Genomic DNA, 15850 nt, shown 5'->3' with positions numbered 1-15850 from the left:
AATAGTAGGATACTAGTTTGATTAGTTTGAACACTTGGTTCAAAAGATTTCAGAGACACTCTTTTTTTACGCGGGCCTCCCACTGTTGTGGCCTCTCCCGTTGCGGAGCACAGGCTCTGGACGCGCAGGCTCAGCGGCCATGGCTCACGGGCCCAGCCGCTCCGTGGCATGTGGGATCTTCCCGGACCAGGGCACGAACCGGCGTCCCCTGCATCGGCAGGCGGACTCTTAACCACTGCGCCACCAGGGAAGCCCCCAGAGACACACTTAATTAGAGTTTCAACTCACCTACATTATCTAGTCCTCATGTTTTGTTTTTATTGTTTTGAAATATCACCCTTTTTAAAATGTTCTGTGTATGGTGATAAATGACTCTTAAGCTTTTCCTATTCAAAATGTTAAGTTTAAAAAAAAAAAAACAAAAAACCATGACAAACTTTAGTTCTTTTTGCCTTTTTTGCATGGTAATTTGTTAATAGACGAACCATACTGCATACACATTTTGAAAGTCCTCTACTTTAATGCATTTAGAATGCATTGTTCTTTGTGGGAGTTTTTTGTTTTGTTTTGCTGTTTTGTTTAATGCATTGGACTTGTAGATAGGTATGTATTTAGATTTTTTTTTAATGGCCAAAAAACAATAACCATTTACTTACCTTCCAAAAAATAACACATATATCCTTCTCATCTACTTGCCTAAGAAAATATAATATGTATATTCGTCTGATGAATGTCCTTATGTGGATATCCATTGTAGTAAAGGGTTCTTAAGTTTTAATATCCTTTATTTCCTTGTACTACAAGTGCTTGTTTGACAATATAAAATAGAATATTTGATCCACATGTTCATTCTCTGTAGTAGAGTTGGAAAGTTTTTCTTCTAGCCCAGGAGTTAGCAGACTTTTTCTGTAAAGACATATATCTCTGTCTCATATTCTTGTTTTGTTTTTTTTTAAACCACCCTTTAAAAATGTTAAAAAACATTCTTAGACTGTAGGCAGTAGATTGCATACCCCTGTTCTTGATGATGCACTCTCAATTAGAATTCAAAATACTGTTTATTTTGGTGGGAAGAAGTGCTTAGGTTAACTGGTTTGTTTAGGTAGATTAGACTTAAATTCCTGATGTTAGAGGAAGACCTTGAGGGAGCTATAATGGCAGTGATCTGTCACTGGAGAGATAATATGAATGCCTTTAATTCTTCCATGTCCTAAAATTTTCTTTCGGTTGAACTAGCAAAATAATGCAGCATTTAAAAGACTTGGTTGCAGATTGCCTCTTGTGGGGAATATTTTGAGAATGCTGTTATATTTGAGGTAATATTCAAATGTATATATTTCCCTCCAATTGCCTAATCTACCAAGTAGTCCTAACTAAAGCACTGAACATCCTCCCCTCCCAACTCAGCCAACCAAAAAACAAATAAAAACAACTCTGGGAAACTATTAAATTATTTTCCTTCCTCAAGGTGTTTATATTACTGAGGAAAAAAAAAACCGACTTGAACTGTTGATTATTATAATAGCACAATATTTGTAGAACTTCAGATGAGATGGAAGAGGCCTAGTGCTTATCAGTTATCAGAGGATGACGTTAGGAAGTATGCTTGCCTAGTCTGATCTAACCAAAAAATAGTTGGTTCACTTATTTGGTATTTCTGGTGTGTGTATATACACACACACATTAGTCATGGCCATAAACTCTTTTAAAGGAGCCTAAAAACTATTTTAACTCAAAAAAAAAAAAAAAACACAACTATCTTAACTCATTAGCTAACAGCAGTATGGTACTTGGCAATTTTTTTGTTTTCTTGGTACTTGGCAATTTTAAAAGTTTTATTGATGTGTGGTTTATAATTGAATGACATGAGTGGGTATCAAATATGGGTGTCAAAACCTATTAACTTATTTTGGTATCCCAAAATAATATACACAGGTTTTTAGGCAGTAGCTTTTTGTTCATTTATCTTATAATTTTTTTTCTCATTGTTATAGAAGCTAATCGTTTTGCTTTCTTTCTAAATCAGGGTGTCAGTGTGGAGGCAGTCGATCCAGTGTTCCAAGCCAAGATGTTGGATATGTTGAAGCAGACAGGAAGGTAAGTATTTCAAATGATCATATAATGGAATTATGGGAAATATTTTCAGAAATGTATCTCAGAATTTTACATGTTCGTGAATATCATTCTTAGGGGAAAAAAGCCACGTAATTAATGTAAAAGTATCACTGTCAGTGCTCTGCACCACCTATCTAGTATCTCTTTCCTCTAGAATCATAGAAATTTGCCAGTTAGGAAACTGCCTCATGTTAAAATTCTCAACTGTTACATAGTAAATTTGGACTGTAGCTTCCCACCGTTTAGCATATGGAGTTACTCTCTAGTCACTTATAATTGAAAGAGCTTGTATGTTCCAAAATTTGAGAGTTGCAGCTAAATAAAATTCTGAATATTTAATTATATTTGTAGTCATATTGAGTTTTAAAGACAGGGAAAGTACAATCCAAATATTGTTCAAGTTTTTTACCCCAGATTAAATCTCTCAATAGTTGTCATTCTCTTGCTCAAATTCTTCTACTGTGGAAAAAACTTCAAAATTAATGTTAGCAAAAGGCTCAGCAGCTGAGCAGAACAGTGCAAATTGGTTTTTGACTGAGTTCCTAGTTCTACTGCTGGTTTAATTGATATTTAATCCTTTCACAACAGTGGATCCTGGTGTCCATTGTTAAAAATGTACTCTGCCTGGAAAATCCAACTCCCAGAGCTAAGGAGTTAAAGAGTAGATATTTACTTGAATGCTGAAAGGGTAAAAACTGGCTCTGAGAAAGTGTGGTAACAAGGTGAAAAACTGAAAGCCTTATCTACCACTGCTAATGTGCATCTCTTAATGATAGCACTCCATTGTCACACTTTTTCATTTCCATGTTTTCTGGATAATATGGTGTATGATTTCAGTGTTTCTAATGGTGCTTTTTCACACCTGTGTGTTTTTCATGTCTTCTTAATTTATACTGTTAGTGTGTTGTTTCTTTTCTATCATAAATGTATTACTTATTCTGTTCTGAACGGCTGAATGCCCTCTTTGTTTCAGGCCTGAGATGGTTGTTGGTTGGTATCACAGTCACCCTGGCTTTGGTTGTTGGCTTTCTGGTGTGGATATCAACACTCAGCAGAGCTTTGAAGCCTTGTCGGAAAGAGCTGTGGCAGTGGTTGTGGATCCCATTCAGAGTGTAAAAGGAAAGGTAGAGTGGATTCTATCTTTATTAGCATCTCCTGCCACATTCTATTTACAGATACATCACATAAAAAATCTATTTTGTTTAAAGCATGATTCTTAATCACACAAAAATACCAACCAAACAAAAAACTGTACCAGTTAATAAATGTGTCTTGGTATTATTATTAGCAATTTACCTATTTAGAGATTTGTTTCCACTTTAATTAGTCTAATTATAAATGTTTATCTTTAATTTTTATTTCATAGATTTAGGAATGTTAATCATACTGAAAGCCTTCTATATACATTTTATTAATATTTTAATAAACATTGCTGTACCTTCTTTTATTTTAAAATGGTGAATTTGGGATTGGCACATTTAAAAAATCTAAAGAGCTCTGTTTGCAGACATTGTGCAGGACATATTCTGCAGTTGTAAGTTCCAAATATTTTAGACAGTGAAAACTTGACCCAAACACTTGGTATCAACCGTTTGCATTTTTGGAGTGAGGACACAGATGAATGATTAGATATGCTAAATGATTCTGAAAAGAGATTAACTTGCAAAGCATATTGGGTTATAGTTGTTCTTTGTTGAAATCTTTTGTTCATGTTTAGTTCTTTTTTCCTTCTTTTTTTTCTTTTTTTCTTTCTTTTTTTTTTTTTGTTTCTTTCTTTCTTTCTAGCCCCATATGCCATTTTCCTATTTCCTGCCTCATGACAGCAGGGAGCAGCTCTATTATCACCTTCACAGAGCTGTCTGCAAATGTGAGAGGCAATTCGATTTTGCTCAACCACAGGGAGAGTGGATTAGAAAAACTACAGAACGTACAGAAATTGGCTAGGTGGTTACTGCTTTAAAATACTGCTGAGGTGTCTTGTTTGAGCATGTACGTCCATTGTAGTGTAGAATAATTGCTAAAATACAATCACAATACATTTATGGAATCCTTTTTATGGAGCTTTTACAAATAATTTTTGGAGCACTTAAAAATACATATTAGCTTATCAGACCTGGAGTTTGATAGTATTGCAGATTACATTTACAACTGCTCACCAGCTCAGACAAACTATGGCTGTTTAAACATGGAGTTTTTATCTGTCATGAATTTGAACACTTTCTGACATTATATTATTGTGATGAATAAAAATTGAGGTCTTTTCTAAATCATGATCCTATTAGATGTGATTTAGCTTTTTAGAGGCAGAAACTAGCCACAAAAACAATAATAATAGAAACTGATAATACTAGGCAGTTCTGAATGGATAACTTCTGAGGCTTGCTATATAACTATATTTCAATTTATTTACTTTCTTTTTTACTAAGTGTATTGTTATTTAACTGATATAGATAAAAGGAGTTGAAAATCTTTGACATTTGTTAGTTTTATGAATTAAAGTACAGTATAATATTTAAGTTTAATTCTCTGATAATTAAGATACCTTATAAAAAAGTAACCCATAAGTAACTCATTTAAGTAATAATTATTATTTTAGAAATATAATAGAATTATCTGATTAAATTCCCATGCCACAATATATACTACTAATAATTGAAGCTTAATTTTAAACATAATTAGAATTCTGTTTTGTAGTTTTAGTGTGACTTTTTAGGATACTTAACTCATGTGATGGTGGCTGCTTTGAAAAGGAAAATATAAACTTAAATACAATGAAAGAAAGCAGTTTCAAAATAGAATGTAAATAAATGAATATGTGTTTTGGTTATCTTGTTTATAGTATTTTAAATGGCAGTTTTAGTTTCCAAACCTAGTTTAGGTATTATATAACTGTGGAGTTTGCATTGTTTGTTTCTAATTAACCATGATTCAAAGAATGCATTTCATTAAAAAATATACTTGTATCACATGACTCTGTTGTCATGTGGTAAAATGTAGTATTTAAAAATATGTATCAAAAATTACTTCAGGAAATTACATGTATCGCTGTCTAGTTTTATATGTCATGAAAAAAATTATTTGGAAAAAATTTAGTATAAGCATCTATCACTGATGATTCGCATCACTTGTTGTACCTAACGAGATTCATACAATTATATCACCTCAAATAAGGATCCATTTTTTTGTCAATAATGTAACTTCATTTATAAGGTGTCTGAGTTTGGTTATAATTTATAGTTCTCTCAGTGTCTCAAAACTGAATTAAATTAAATGTTAGTAAGTCCATGGCCAGAGTGTTCTAGTTAAATCATTATACTTAAGAATATAAACTTAAAAGAAAATGAAGAATAACATAGGACTCTCCCTTCCCTTTCCCTGCACATGATTTATCAAAGCTGTCAAAATATTTAGCAAGGCAATGATTAGATCAAGAGTTAAATGACAATCTATATATAAAGGATTTAAGTGGGTGTCTGTTCTTTTAATACCCCTTTCCTGTATATTTTTATATTTTCATTTTTGTAAGTCCCAGTATTATCTCTGTTTTTTTGAGTGATTAGGTAAAAATGGATTCTTTCTTTGTAATCTCAATTGATTCAAACTGGTTGATTTCCTTTTATAGTGACTTGACTTTATCTTTATGGAATTATTGCTATGTGCCAGGTATTATGGCAATAATCATTTGAACTTGTCTCATTCTTTTTGATAATTCTGGAAATAGGTTCTATTATTCCATTTGTCAATGAAAGGGTATAAAAATTTAGGGTCAAAAAGATTACTTTGCCCAAAATCATACTATTATGTATTAAGCAGCAGAACAAGGATACAAATCTAGGTCTAAAATTTCAGAACTCAAGCTGTTCACTGGCTCTTTAATATTAGACAGTTATGAACAATGTAATTAGAATAACTCAGGAATGGAAAATGAGTACCAAAGTCATTGCAGGGCCTTTTCTTAATTTACGTGTGTAGATATCATTCCCTTCAACATAAGTCAAGAGGAAGGAGCTGCACAGTTTCTCAGAGTTCTCGAGAGTTCTGTGTACTATTTTTAGTAGATATTATATATTAATTGATTTTCTCATATAGTATTTTTCTATTAATTAAAAACAGTTTAGACAGACTCACGTCTGTCAGCTTTTGTGACATCCCTAGGACCAAACATTGAGACCAACATAAAAAATAAAATGTACTATATGATAAAGAATCCATATCACTCTGTATATCACATAATCTTGGAAATGTTTAAAAATGATACAGGCGAAAAATCAATGATAATAACATTTGTAATTTAAATGGAGTGTAAGCTTATAGAAATCACCAGCGAGCTCCACTCAAAACTTACCAGTGAAATAGTTTTTAAGATTCTGTTTTAGTTTACTTGTAAAGAAAACACGTATTAAAATATTTTAAACTTCAGTTCTCAAGTGGTATGGTGGCAACCTCTTGCTTAATGTTTTGTTATCTTGTATATTCAGCCTACACCTGGACTTAATCCAGCAACAAATTTAGAAGTAAATTCAACTTGTAGTATGACTATACTTCTTCATTAGGGCAAAAAGAACAGTCACTTTGTGCAAAGTCATAAAACTAGGCTACAACCATGACAACTTTTGAGAACTAATTTTCTTGTCAGGATTCCTGTCAGTAAAATGTTTACATGTTACCTGCTAACTCCAAACAATCTTTGTGTCTGTTCTCTATTTTGAAAATACAATCACTAAAACCCCTTTATCTCAAATAAATCTTCACACTGGCTGGACTTTCTTGAAGATTTTTTATTTACTTTGATTGGAAATACTCAGTGGGCTTCTGATAATGTGGTGTTTAGTTTCAGATCAACTCATCATCAGGTATTTCTTAAGTACAGCTGATATGCCTGTATGCTAATGATTTGGGGATACAAATTAAATAAAAAATGGTCTTAGTCTTTTTGAGAAGATAAGTCATATACATTTAGTGTCACTAGTGAGCCAGATAACGTTCTGCTAGTTATGTGCTGGTAATCCTACACTGCATACTGATATAATACAAATTATACTGGTACTGCTTTGTTTCTGTAACTAAGTATTAAATTGGTTGCTAGTGACAAATGATTCAACAAATACTTATTTAGAACCTTTTATGTGTCAGTATGCAATAAAATAGTACTTGTATAGCAAACATAGTAAATGCAGATTAAAAGTAGGCAGAAATCAGTGTAGACTGCATAAAGTAAATGAAGTTTGGACTGAATTTTAAGGACATCACTCTGTTATTGTTGTCTTTTAATCAGCGTTTTACAGAAAAGGTAGGGCTCTGAAGAGTAACTACAAAATATAGGAGGAAAGAATTAGGGAATGTATGTTATAGGAGCTTACCTTTTATTTTCAGATATCTAGAAGGTCATGTCTTTTTCAAGGTAAGGGGGAAAATATTTTACTTATCCAAGAAATTTTGTATTCGAAAGTTTTAAGATGGTGACAATTTTAAACTACTCCACTAATAGTTTTGTTTTAGCATTTTCTTATTGCTATTAAAAATTATATACCATAAAGGCTGGGCATAAAGTAAAGAGCACAGGCTTTGGGATCAGGCCTGTATTAGAATCCAATTTTTATCTCTTCTTTATAGCATGACCTTGAGCAACTTACCTAATCTTGAGCTTCAGTTTTCTCATCTGTTAAACAGGGATTTTAGTAACTATCTCATAGTATTATATTATGAATATTATAAAGTGATATATGTAATCATTACAGTGCACATGCATATAGAAGGTGTGCAATAAATATCACTTTATTATTCTGAAGATTAAAATAATTGATACTTAACAGGAAAAACAACTAGCATATTTAAAAAAATAGAATGTGAGCATTTCTGAAAATGTTGTTAAGAACAAGTCTATAAATTAATTACTAACTTGCTCACTTTAGGAAGATGAAGGTAATAATTACAAAAGAAATGAAAACTTTCCCGTTTATATTTTGTACGTTCAGACTAATTTAGGAACACTCTTCTGATTCAGCTGATTTTTTTATTGAGCACTTACTGTTTTTCCAACATGTTTCTCTGGGGCATGCTGATGAAAAAGAAAATGAATATATTACTTTAAAATTCTGGCCTTTGAAATGATGGTTGTGATTAAAACCATTTTGTGTTTCATTCACCTGTCTGTATGTTGTCTCTCTCACAAGATTGGAGCTTCGTTTAAGGGAGAAATGTTTCCATATCTTGGAATTGATGCAGTGTCTGCAAAAAGTAGTTTTTTTAAAATAAATGTATATAAGGTAAAGTCAGGAATGAATGTTTCAGTGGTCAGCTAGCTGTTACCAATTCAGACTTTTAGCATATAAGAAAACTGCAACTAATTTTGTGAGGTTAAGTAATTTGTATACATTAGCGGTGATCACTTATTAAATGAGTGAAACATGAGATTGACAAGGTCAGTGAGCCAGTTTGTTCATAGACGTTAACCTTGATGAATCCGAGCCTTGTGTAATCAGAGTTAGAGTTCAAGTTTATCATGTCATTTGTCTTCCAAAGGTAGTGGAAGATATTTAGAATAGCTGTCATTCATAAGATTTTCTGTTGATCAGTATCCCATAAAGGTTAATTAGGGCTGAATAATTCTTATCTCAAATTGTATATATACACATACCTTTCCTTTGCCTGGTTTTTCAGACTGAAAGAGAAAAATAGAAAATAGGACACATAAAAATTCTATTTCCATTCCTAATATAGCTCTGTGAGCATACTCATCCAACTCTTGGAACAAGGTTAGTTACTATATTATCTTTTGTTTGTGTCCTGTTTTTTACTCCTAGTATCAATTTGAAGTTTTATAACACTCTTAGACAATCTGTGAGGATGTCTAAGAAAATATTTTAGGTGCTAATGTGCATGTACTATTCCTGATAGACTTAACAGTCTTAAATTATAACATTAATTTAGCTGATAAATCAGAAATTGTCAGCTAAGAATTTTAAAGCAATTTTATGTTTAAAATTCTAAGAAGCATAAATCTGATATAGAACTAACAGTTCTTAGTTTTGTTCTTTTAATTTAGAGCTTCTGTATTAGTAATATAATTTCTGAGCTAATATATTATTGTTTAGTAATTGCTATGCATTTGAGTGATAGACATCTGCTTCAAATTAGTTTGAATTCAGCTGTTTCTGTAAAGATATAGGAAAACCTTTAAAACAATGTCCCATTATCTATAAGAATATTATTTATTGACTCTTTTGCCTCTTGAATGCTTTTCTTTCCCCAATCTAACGATCCCTGGTCATTCATTCAACATTTATTGATCATTACTGTGTGCCAGGCATACAGTGGACACACAGGAGAGTAAGATCTACTCCCTGTCCTTAATGCCAGTGTTGTACTGGAAAATGGAAACTATGACTTTGTATAAAAGGCCTTTGCGTAGCTCGTGTATATTAATTGTTTAAGATCATATTCAAATGATTTGACATTAACCCTTGTTAATTGTGAGGATGTTTCTGGGCCTGGGACTTAGTTTTGGCGGATTTAGTCTGTTGTTATCACTAATTTCCTGAAGAGGGTAGAATTGATTGTGGTGGTGAATTTTCTTCTAAGTCATAGTTGATTATTATTCTAATAATCAGTAATTATTCTTAGACTAGTAGTAAGCTTTTCAGTAGATGCCCACTGCCACTTTTTACATGCCAAATAGCTTTTCTGTATGCAGTTTTTATTCCTAATTAAACACAAGTCAGTGCTTTGTGATGTTTGAGTGTTTCATGAATTCAAAACTGAGTGGTGGTAAGGAAATGGGAAGTATATATTTTGTAAAGCTAGTGATTAGATTTTTATAGATAATGAATTTGTGGGGGCATTCAGTGGTAAAACTTTATATAAAACGGTAACCAAAGGGACTTCACTGGCTGCCTAGAGGTTAAGACTCCGTGCTTCCACTGCAGGGGGTGTGGGTTAGATCCCTGGTCAGGGAACTAAGATCCCATATGCAGCGCAGTGTGGCCCAAAAAACCCCCCAAAAAACGTAACCAAAAATGCTTTCTTGGAGCTTTTCATTTTAATAGATATTTATTCTGCACCATATTAGGTGCCCCAGGTACTCTGCTGGGGAATGGATATTCAGTGGTGAATAAGACACAAACCTTGCTGTGAAGTAACTGAATCTAAGAGTGATCTTTTCTTGCATTTGTGTTAGGATAACTGTTACATCAAATAGCTTGGTGATGAAGAGTACTGGCTTTGGCATGCTGTGTATGTACAAATGATAGTGGTGTCACTTACCTGGTTGTCATCTCATTTAATGTATTCAAGTCCTCGGAACCTCAGTTTCCTTATCCATAAATTGAGAATATTAATACCTACCTCTTGATTGTTGAATATTAGACAATATAATTTCTATATGATATTTTAACAAGCCCAATAAAAATATGTAAAAGTGATAACATAGCAAAGTAATTGACCTTTGCATATTTTTCCCACAGAAAGGACTATATTTTTTGAGAGATGGCAGTCTGAAGGATATATTTGTATTTTTCTTTGAAGGTGATGTTAAAGCACAAGAAATGTATGTTAAGTCTTTTATTTCCCTTATCCCCTCCCTACTGCCTTTCTAACATGGGTGAGCCCCAGCCCTTAATCTCTAGAGCCTTTTATTCCTTTACTTTATGTGGAACTGTCAATAAGCATACCAACTGTGTTGCTTTCATTTGTCTACTAGAGGGGAATCTGAAGTCACTTGCTCATTTTATGTTGGCTGACAGAGTAGCCACCAGATAGGATTGGTACTCTGAGTTGGTTATCTGACCAGTGACCCAGAGGTGCTAGTATCTTGTAGCTCATTAATAGTCCCTGAAGAGTTCAGTTTTTAAGTTCACTGTTTATTCATCACCTATAATTCTAGAAATACCTATCATAGAGGAGTATCAAAATTCTAGGCATATTGTCATTTTTTTAAAGAGATAATATTCAGTATAGCTGTTACATTTTTTCTTTATTTTATTTAGGAATTTTCCTAGGGAAATATGTCTTTAAACGTCTCTCCCTAATTTCCTGTTGGTATTTTCATATGCCAAATGTCTGTGGATACCAAATTTATAATTCTGATTTGATTTTGAGGGTGGCTTTTTTCTAACTTTAACATTGTATTGCAGTAGCAGTATTCTGCTTAGTTTACTGGTCAGGTTGAGTGCTACAAGAAGCAAACGCCAAAATGGGATTCAATCTGTCTGACCGTGTGGAAGGAGAAAGAGAAAGTAGGATTGGGTAGGAAGAGCGTCAGACTGCAGCATGTTCCTAAGAAAGTTTCAGCCAGGCTGTTGGGGAGTCCTTGAGACAGTTGTCCTTTAGAAGAAGCCCTTATTTGGCAGGAATGGCTAGGTTTGTAGTACCCCTGCTGTGCTCAGACATTGGCTAGGAGTAGCCCAAGGGAGGTTTGACCTGGGGTGAACCCCCAGAGGATCCAAAAGTGTAGCATCTGGAGTTTGTGAGTCAGCTATGCTCTCTACAGTAGGTTCTATTGAAAGGAGATCTGAGCTAGGCAAGTCCATGAGCACCATAGTTAAAAACACTGAGAACTATAGTGGTAGGTACACACATATTATTTCATTTAATCTTATCATTAAATGGTGTCATTCATGAGCAAATGGAGACATTGAGAAGTTAAATAACAGTTATCTTAGCTCAATAACTAGCAAGTGTTAGAACCAGAATTCTAACTTAGGCAGGCTTCTGACTGCAGTGTCTTAAGCATTTAAATACCTATACCATACTGAGTACATGCATACACTGTAAAAATTTTGCTAAATTTATTTTATGACATAACTATATTCTTTTTAGAAAGTTTCATGAATCTAAAAATGTTTAATTACCTTTCACCATACTAGTTTTTAGAGATCGATTTGTTTTTATTAAAGTATATATATCCAAAACGGTGGCTTTACTGTTTGCATTTTGATGCATGTCTTCACTTGTCAAAAAAAATACGTTATGCTAGTTATACTCCATCCCCTTTTCTCCCAATATATTGAAGTTGTACTACAGATCTCCAGCTACAATAAGCAATTCTCCAAGGATGAAGAAAGAAAATGTACATACACATAGGAATTTCTTTTCCAGAGCTAAAATTGACATTTTATAAATAATTTCCATGTTGCAAAGTTGAGACTAAGAAATCACAGCAATTCAGTGATATGCATTTGGCATGAGTCAGTTTTAGTTCTTAGTGCTTTTCATTGGAAATGGCATAAAAAGTAAGATTTCTTTGAATTTTTTATGCCGTGGGCTTACAAGAGACATAAGATGTTTTTCTCTTATAGATGCCTGGCAGTGCACGGCAGCAGAAGTAACGAACTGGTCACAAACCCCAGCAGTACTTCCCAGGTCACATGCACCCTTAATTTTTAAAGAATCTAGAAACAACCTAAGCAGTTGATAACAGGTCATTTCTAGGTGATAAAGGGTATTTGATTTCCACACCTAGCATTTTTATAGTCATTTAGAGACTTATTTATGGTGGTGGGTTTATATGTGTTTAAATATGTAACCTAACTGGTCACTGAATTGTAACTCTTTTCTTTTCTTGATGTTTGACATTGGTTTTGAGGTCTGAATTTTTTTTTTCAAGCTTTTTTTCTTCCAGCTCATTTTATATATAAACACTTCCCATAGTCATTGACTTCAATATAAGGGCAGCTGGGAATGCCAAAGGCAGCTACTGTTAAACAAAAAAGGAGAGGGGGGTGGGGAGGGAGATAAATTATGAAGTACAGTATCTACTGCCAGAAGTGCTTGTGCATTTTTCTTTCAAACACCTTTGAATTAAATTAATTTTACAAGCTTTACTTAAAAATTAGTCTCCTTTGAATGTAAAAATTGGGAACCATACATTGGTGCTTTAGAAATGTAGTCTAGTCTTTCAGTGACCTAGCAGTTGATATGAAAACATGAATTTAAAAATAAATAGCATATTGGATAAACTGTACCATACTCATGAAAGAAGCCAAAAAATTATGGATTAAACTGAATTTGAAAATAATTACAGTTTTGTGTCCTAAACCAGATTCGTTGTTAAAATGAAATGATAGGTCTTTGACCCTTGGGTGTGCTTGGAATAAATGTGGAACACAGTATTGTTTTTAAAACTATTTTGCTTTTATAAGCTAAGACAGATGTACAAAAAAAATGCAGTTTTTATTTTGTATTGGCAGCTTCCAAATATTTAGTATCTATTTCCAAGAATTGCAATTAGTAAAGCAACCATGGTACTGAAATCTGCACATCCCACAAGCTAATTATATTTGCAAGGTCAGAGTGAATACATATTTTCAGAAAAATAAAGGGTTATATAAATATGTGTCTTCTACTTGGCTGTTATATCACAGTTTGTTGATCTGGGGTATAATGTGTACAATTCACAAATTTGTCTGATAACAGAAAGTGGTGTGTGATTGTGTTTATTTTACTAACCAGTATATTCACAGCAATCACTTCCAAATATCTCTCCAGTAAAGATGTGTTAATTACAAAACAGACAAGGTCTTCTATTATATTAAAGCTACTAACAAGAAGACAGCAGGAATCACACATGTAAATAGCATCATCAACCCCTATTTTAGTCCTCTGTTTTGATCTGTGAGTTGCGCATAGACCAAAGGTGCTATTAAAGACTGAGTGTATGAAATAGGCAGCATTATATGAACAAAATTTATTCAACAAGAAAACAGACCTTTAACATGAATCTAACAAGCCTGAGAAATTATAAACTATCATATGCTGCAGATTCATGCAGTGATAATAAACAAAAAAGGAAAGTAAGAGGTTTCCCTAAGCTAGCCAAACTGCTAATGGTTTTGTTATAAGCTGTCTACTGTTGCAGTGACCTCTGAAAAGTCTCAAGGCACTTGTACCAGAAAAAATTAAATGGTCAGGCCGGTGAATGGGGATTCAATGTGGTGCGTAGGACTGCAGCATGGAAAGGAATTATAAAAGTCTAGCTTCATATTCCTGAAAATATTTGTCATACTTTAGCTTGGAAGTTTTTGTTAGTACATATTAAGGGGTAGTTTTGTGCAAAGTTTTTTGGCTAAATTACTTTTTGGATTTATAACCTTAAAAGACATAAGCTGAACTGGTTTAATGTATATATACTTTAAAACAAACCATTTAGAAAATTCATATAGCCCCCAAAAATGAATTTTTCCCCTGCCCCCCTCCCATAACTTAATTAATCCTTGGGGGTTCTTTGTTCAGTCTATTGTATCTAAGATTTCTGTTCTCATCCATGGAGTGACCACTTTGCTGTCATTCTGTTGCATCATGCTGTAAATACATAAACATGGAGAAACGCCTTCAGCCTATACACACCTCCAAGTGCTCACCAAGGCTTTTTCTTGAATCTTACTATGGCATAATTAACACCTTCTTCACCCATTGCTCATTAGTGCACTGGACATTAATGAGTCTATTCTGATAGGTTGCTCTAAAGGAGAAACCCACTTATTCTCACAGCACAAAAAGCAATTATAAAATTGTACAGAAATTAAAATGTAGACTATATTGCCATATTTATATTTTTATTGTGTACTAAATCTAATTTTGGTCTGCAGGTTGTTGAACATGTTAGTTTCCTTAAGACAGTTGCTATAGTGATGGCAGCAAATTCCTTTAATCTTGGTGTAAAGTGTTCATTTTCTATTGGCTTTCATATTGCTACTCAGAAATCGTCATTCTAAACATTTCATTTCATTTAGGCCATCATTTACTAGTTGAACAGTATATTAAATTCTTGAATTTTTCTCTTAATTTTAAATAGAATTAAAATTTCTAAATTTCAGACTGTTTTTAATTGATCATGATATCTCTTTAGCTGGTATTTTTATTTCCCTTTTATGAAGTTTCACACCTGTTTATAATATTACAGGGAAATATTACAGAGATGTTTTTTGTGTGTAAAATAGCTGGTCTCCTGTTCTAGTTTGGAAGCATTCAGTATAAAAAAGATATTTTGTGATATATTGTGGAATTTTCATAGTTTTGTAGAAGTGTTCTTTTTCTACAAATGATACAGAAATCTTTAAATGGAATCCAAGTATTCTAAAAACAACTGGACCAAAATGATGCTTTGCTCTTAAATATTTACTGCTATTGGTTAGGGAAGCAATTCTTAATTTTGTATTTATTTAAGTTGTACATCTGTCTATCAAAATGGTCTTTTTTCCCTTCTTTAGCCTACATTTTATCTTATTTTTATGTGCTTTTTAGTAGAAAATTTTACTTCTATATGTTTTTAAACAATTGTTTGAAATTATTTATGATAATATCTGATTAAAGCATGTTTGATAGTAGTACTTATTACTTTATGAAAATGATTAGAAAAAAGTTTATAAGCAAGAGGTATAAACCTAGGCCATATTTATTTATACATAATTGTGAAAGTTAAGTCTGGATTACAGTTACTGTATAAAAAGAAAAAAGTTTTCACAAACTATTAAATCATGCATGTTCTGGGGATACTTGGTTTTATTTTAAGGCAAGAGGAATCTTTGGGGAAATTCAAACTGTTAGAAATAAGCAAAATTCAAAGTTTTGGGGCTGCAGGGGGGGGATTGCCGGAGTAGATGGAGGCCTTAGATTGAGTCACTTGTCATAGTGCTTTGGTGTAAATTTGTATTCATTAGTACCGTTGACCCTTCATGGCAGCTTTTTAGAAAGGGTGATTTTTCCTTTCTTTCTTTCTTTAAATCTTATTCTTTAGCAT

General features: G+C 33.0%; 1 protein-coding gene across 3 annotated transcripts in view; it reads left to right on the top strand.

Annotated features, from left to right (window-relative positions):
- The window catches only part of PSMD14 (proteasome 26S subunit, non-ATPase 14), a 93761-nt gene that overhangs the window by 53719 nt on the left and 24192 nt on the right, over nt 1-15850 (top strand). For all 3 annotated transcript variants that reach the window (XM_029225629.1, XM_029225630.1, XM_029225628.1), the window contains 2 exons: nt 2027-2097; nt 3089-3239. In XM_029225629.1, coding sequence (XP_029081462.1) covers nt 2027-2097; nt 3089-3239 — 222 coding nt within the window. The remainder of the gene's footprint in view (nt 1-2026; nt 2098-3088; nt 3240-15850) is intronic.

Source organism: Monodon monoceros, unplaced genomic scaffold (assembly GCF_005190385.1).
Source record: "Monodon monoceros isolate NGI ecotype Baffin Bay Population unplaced genomic scaffold, NGI_Narwhal_1 Super_Scaffold_16, whole genome shotgun sequence".
Lineage (NCBI taxonomy): Eukaryota > Metazoa > Chordata > Mammalia > Artiodactyla > Monodontidae > Monodon > Monodon monoceros.
This window is presented reverse-complemented; position numbering and strand designations above follow the sequence as displayed.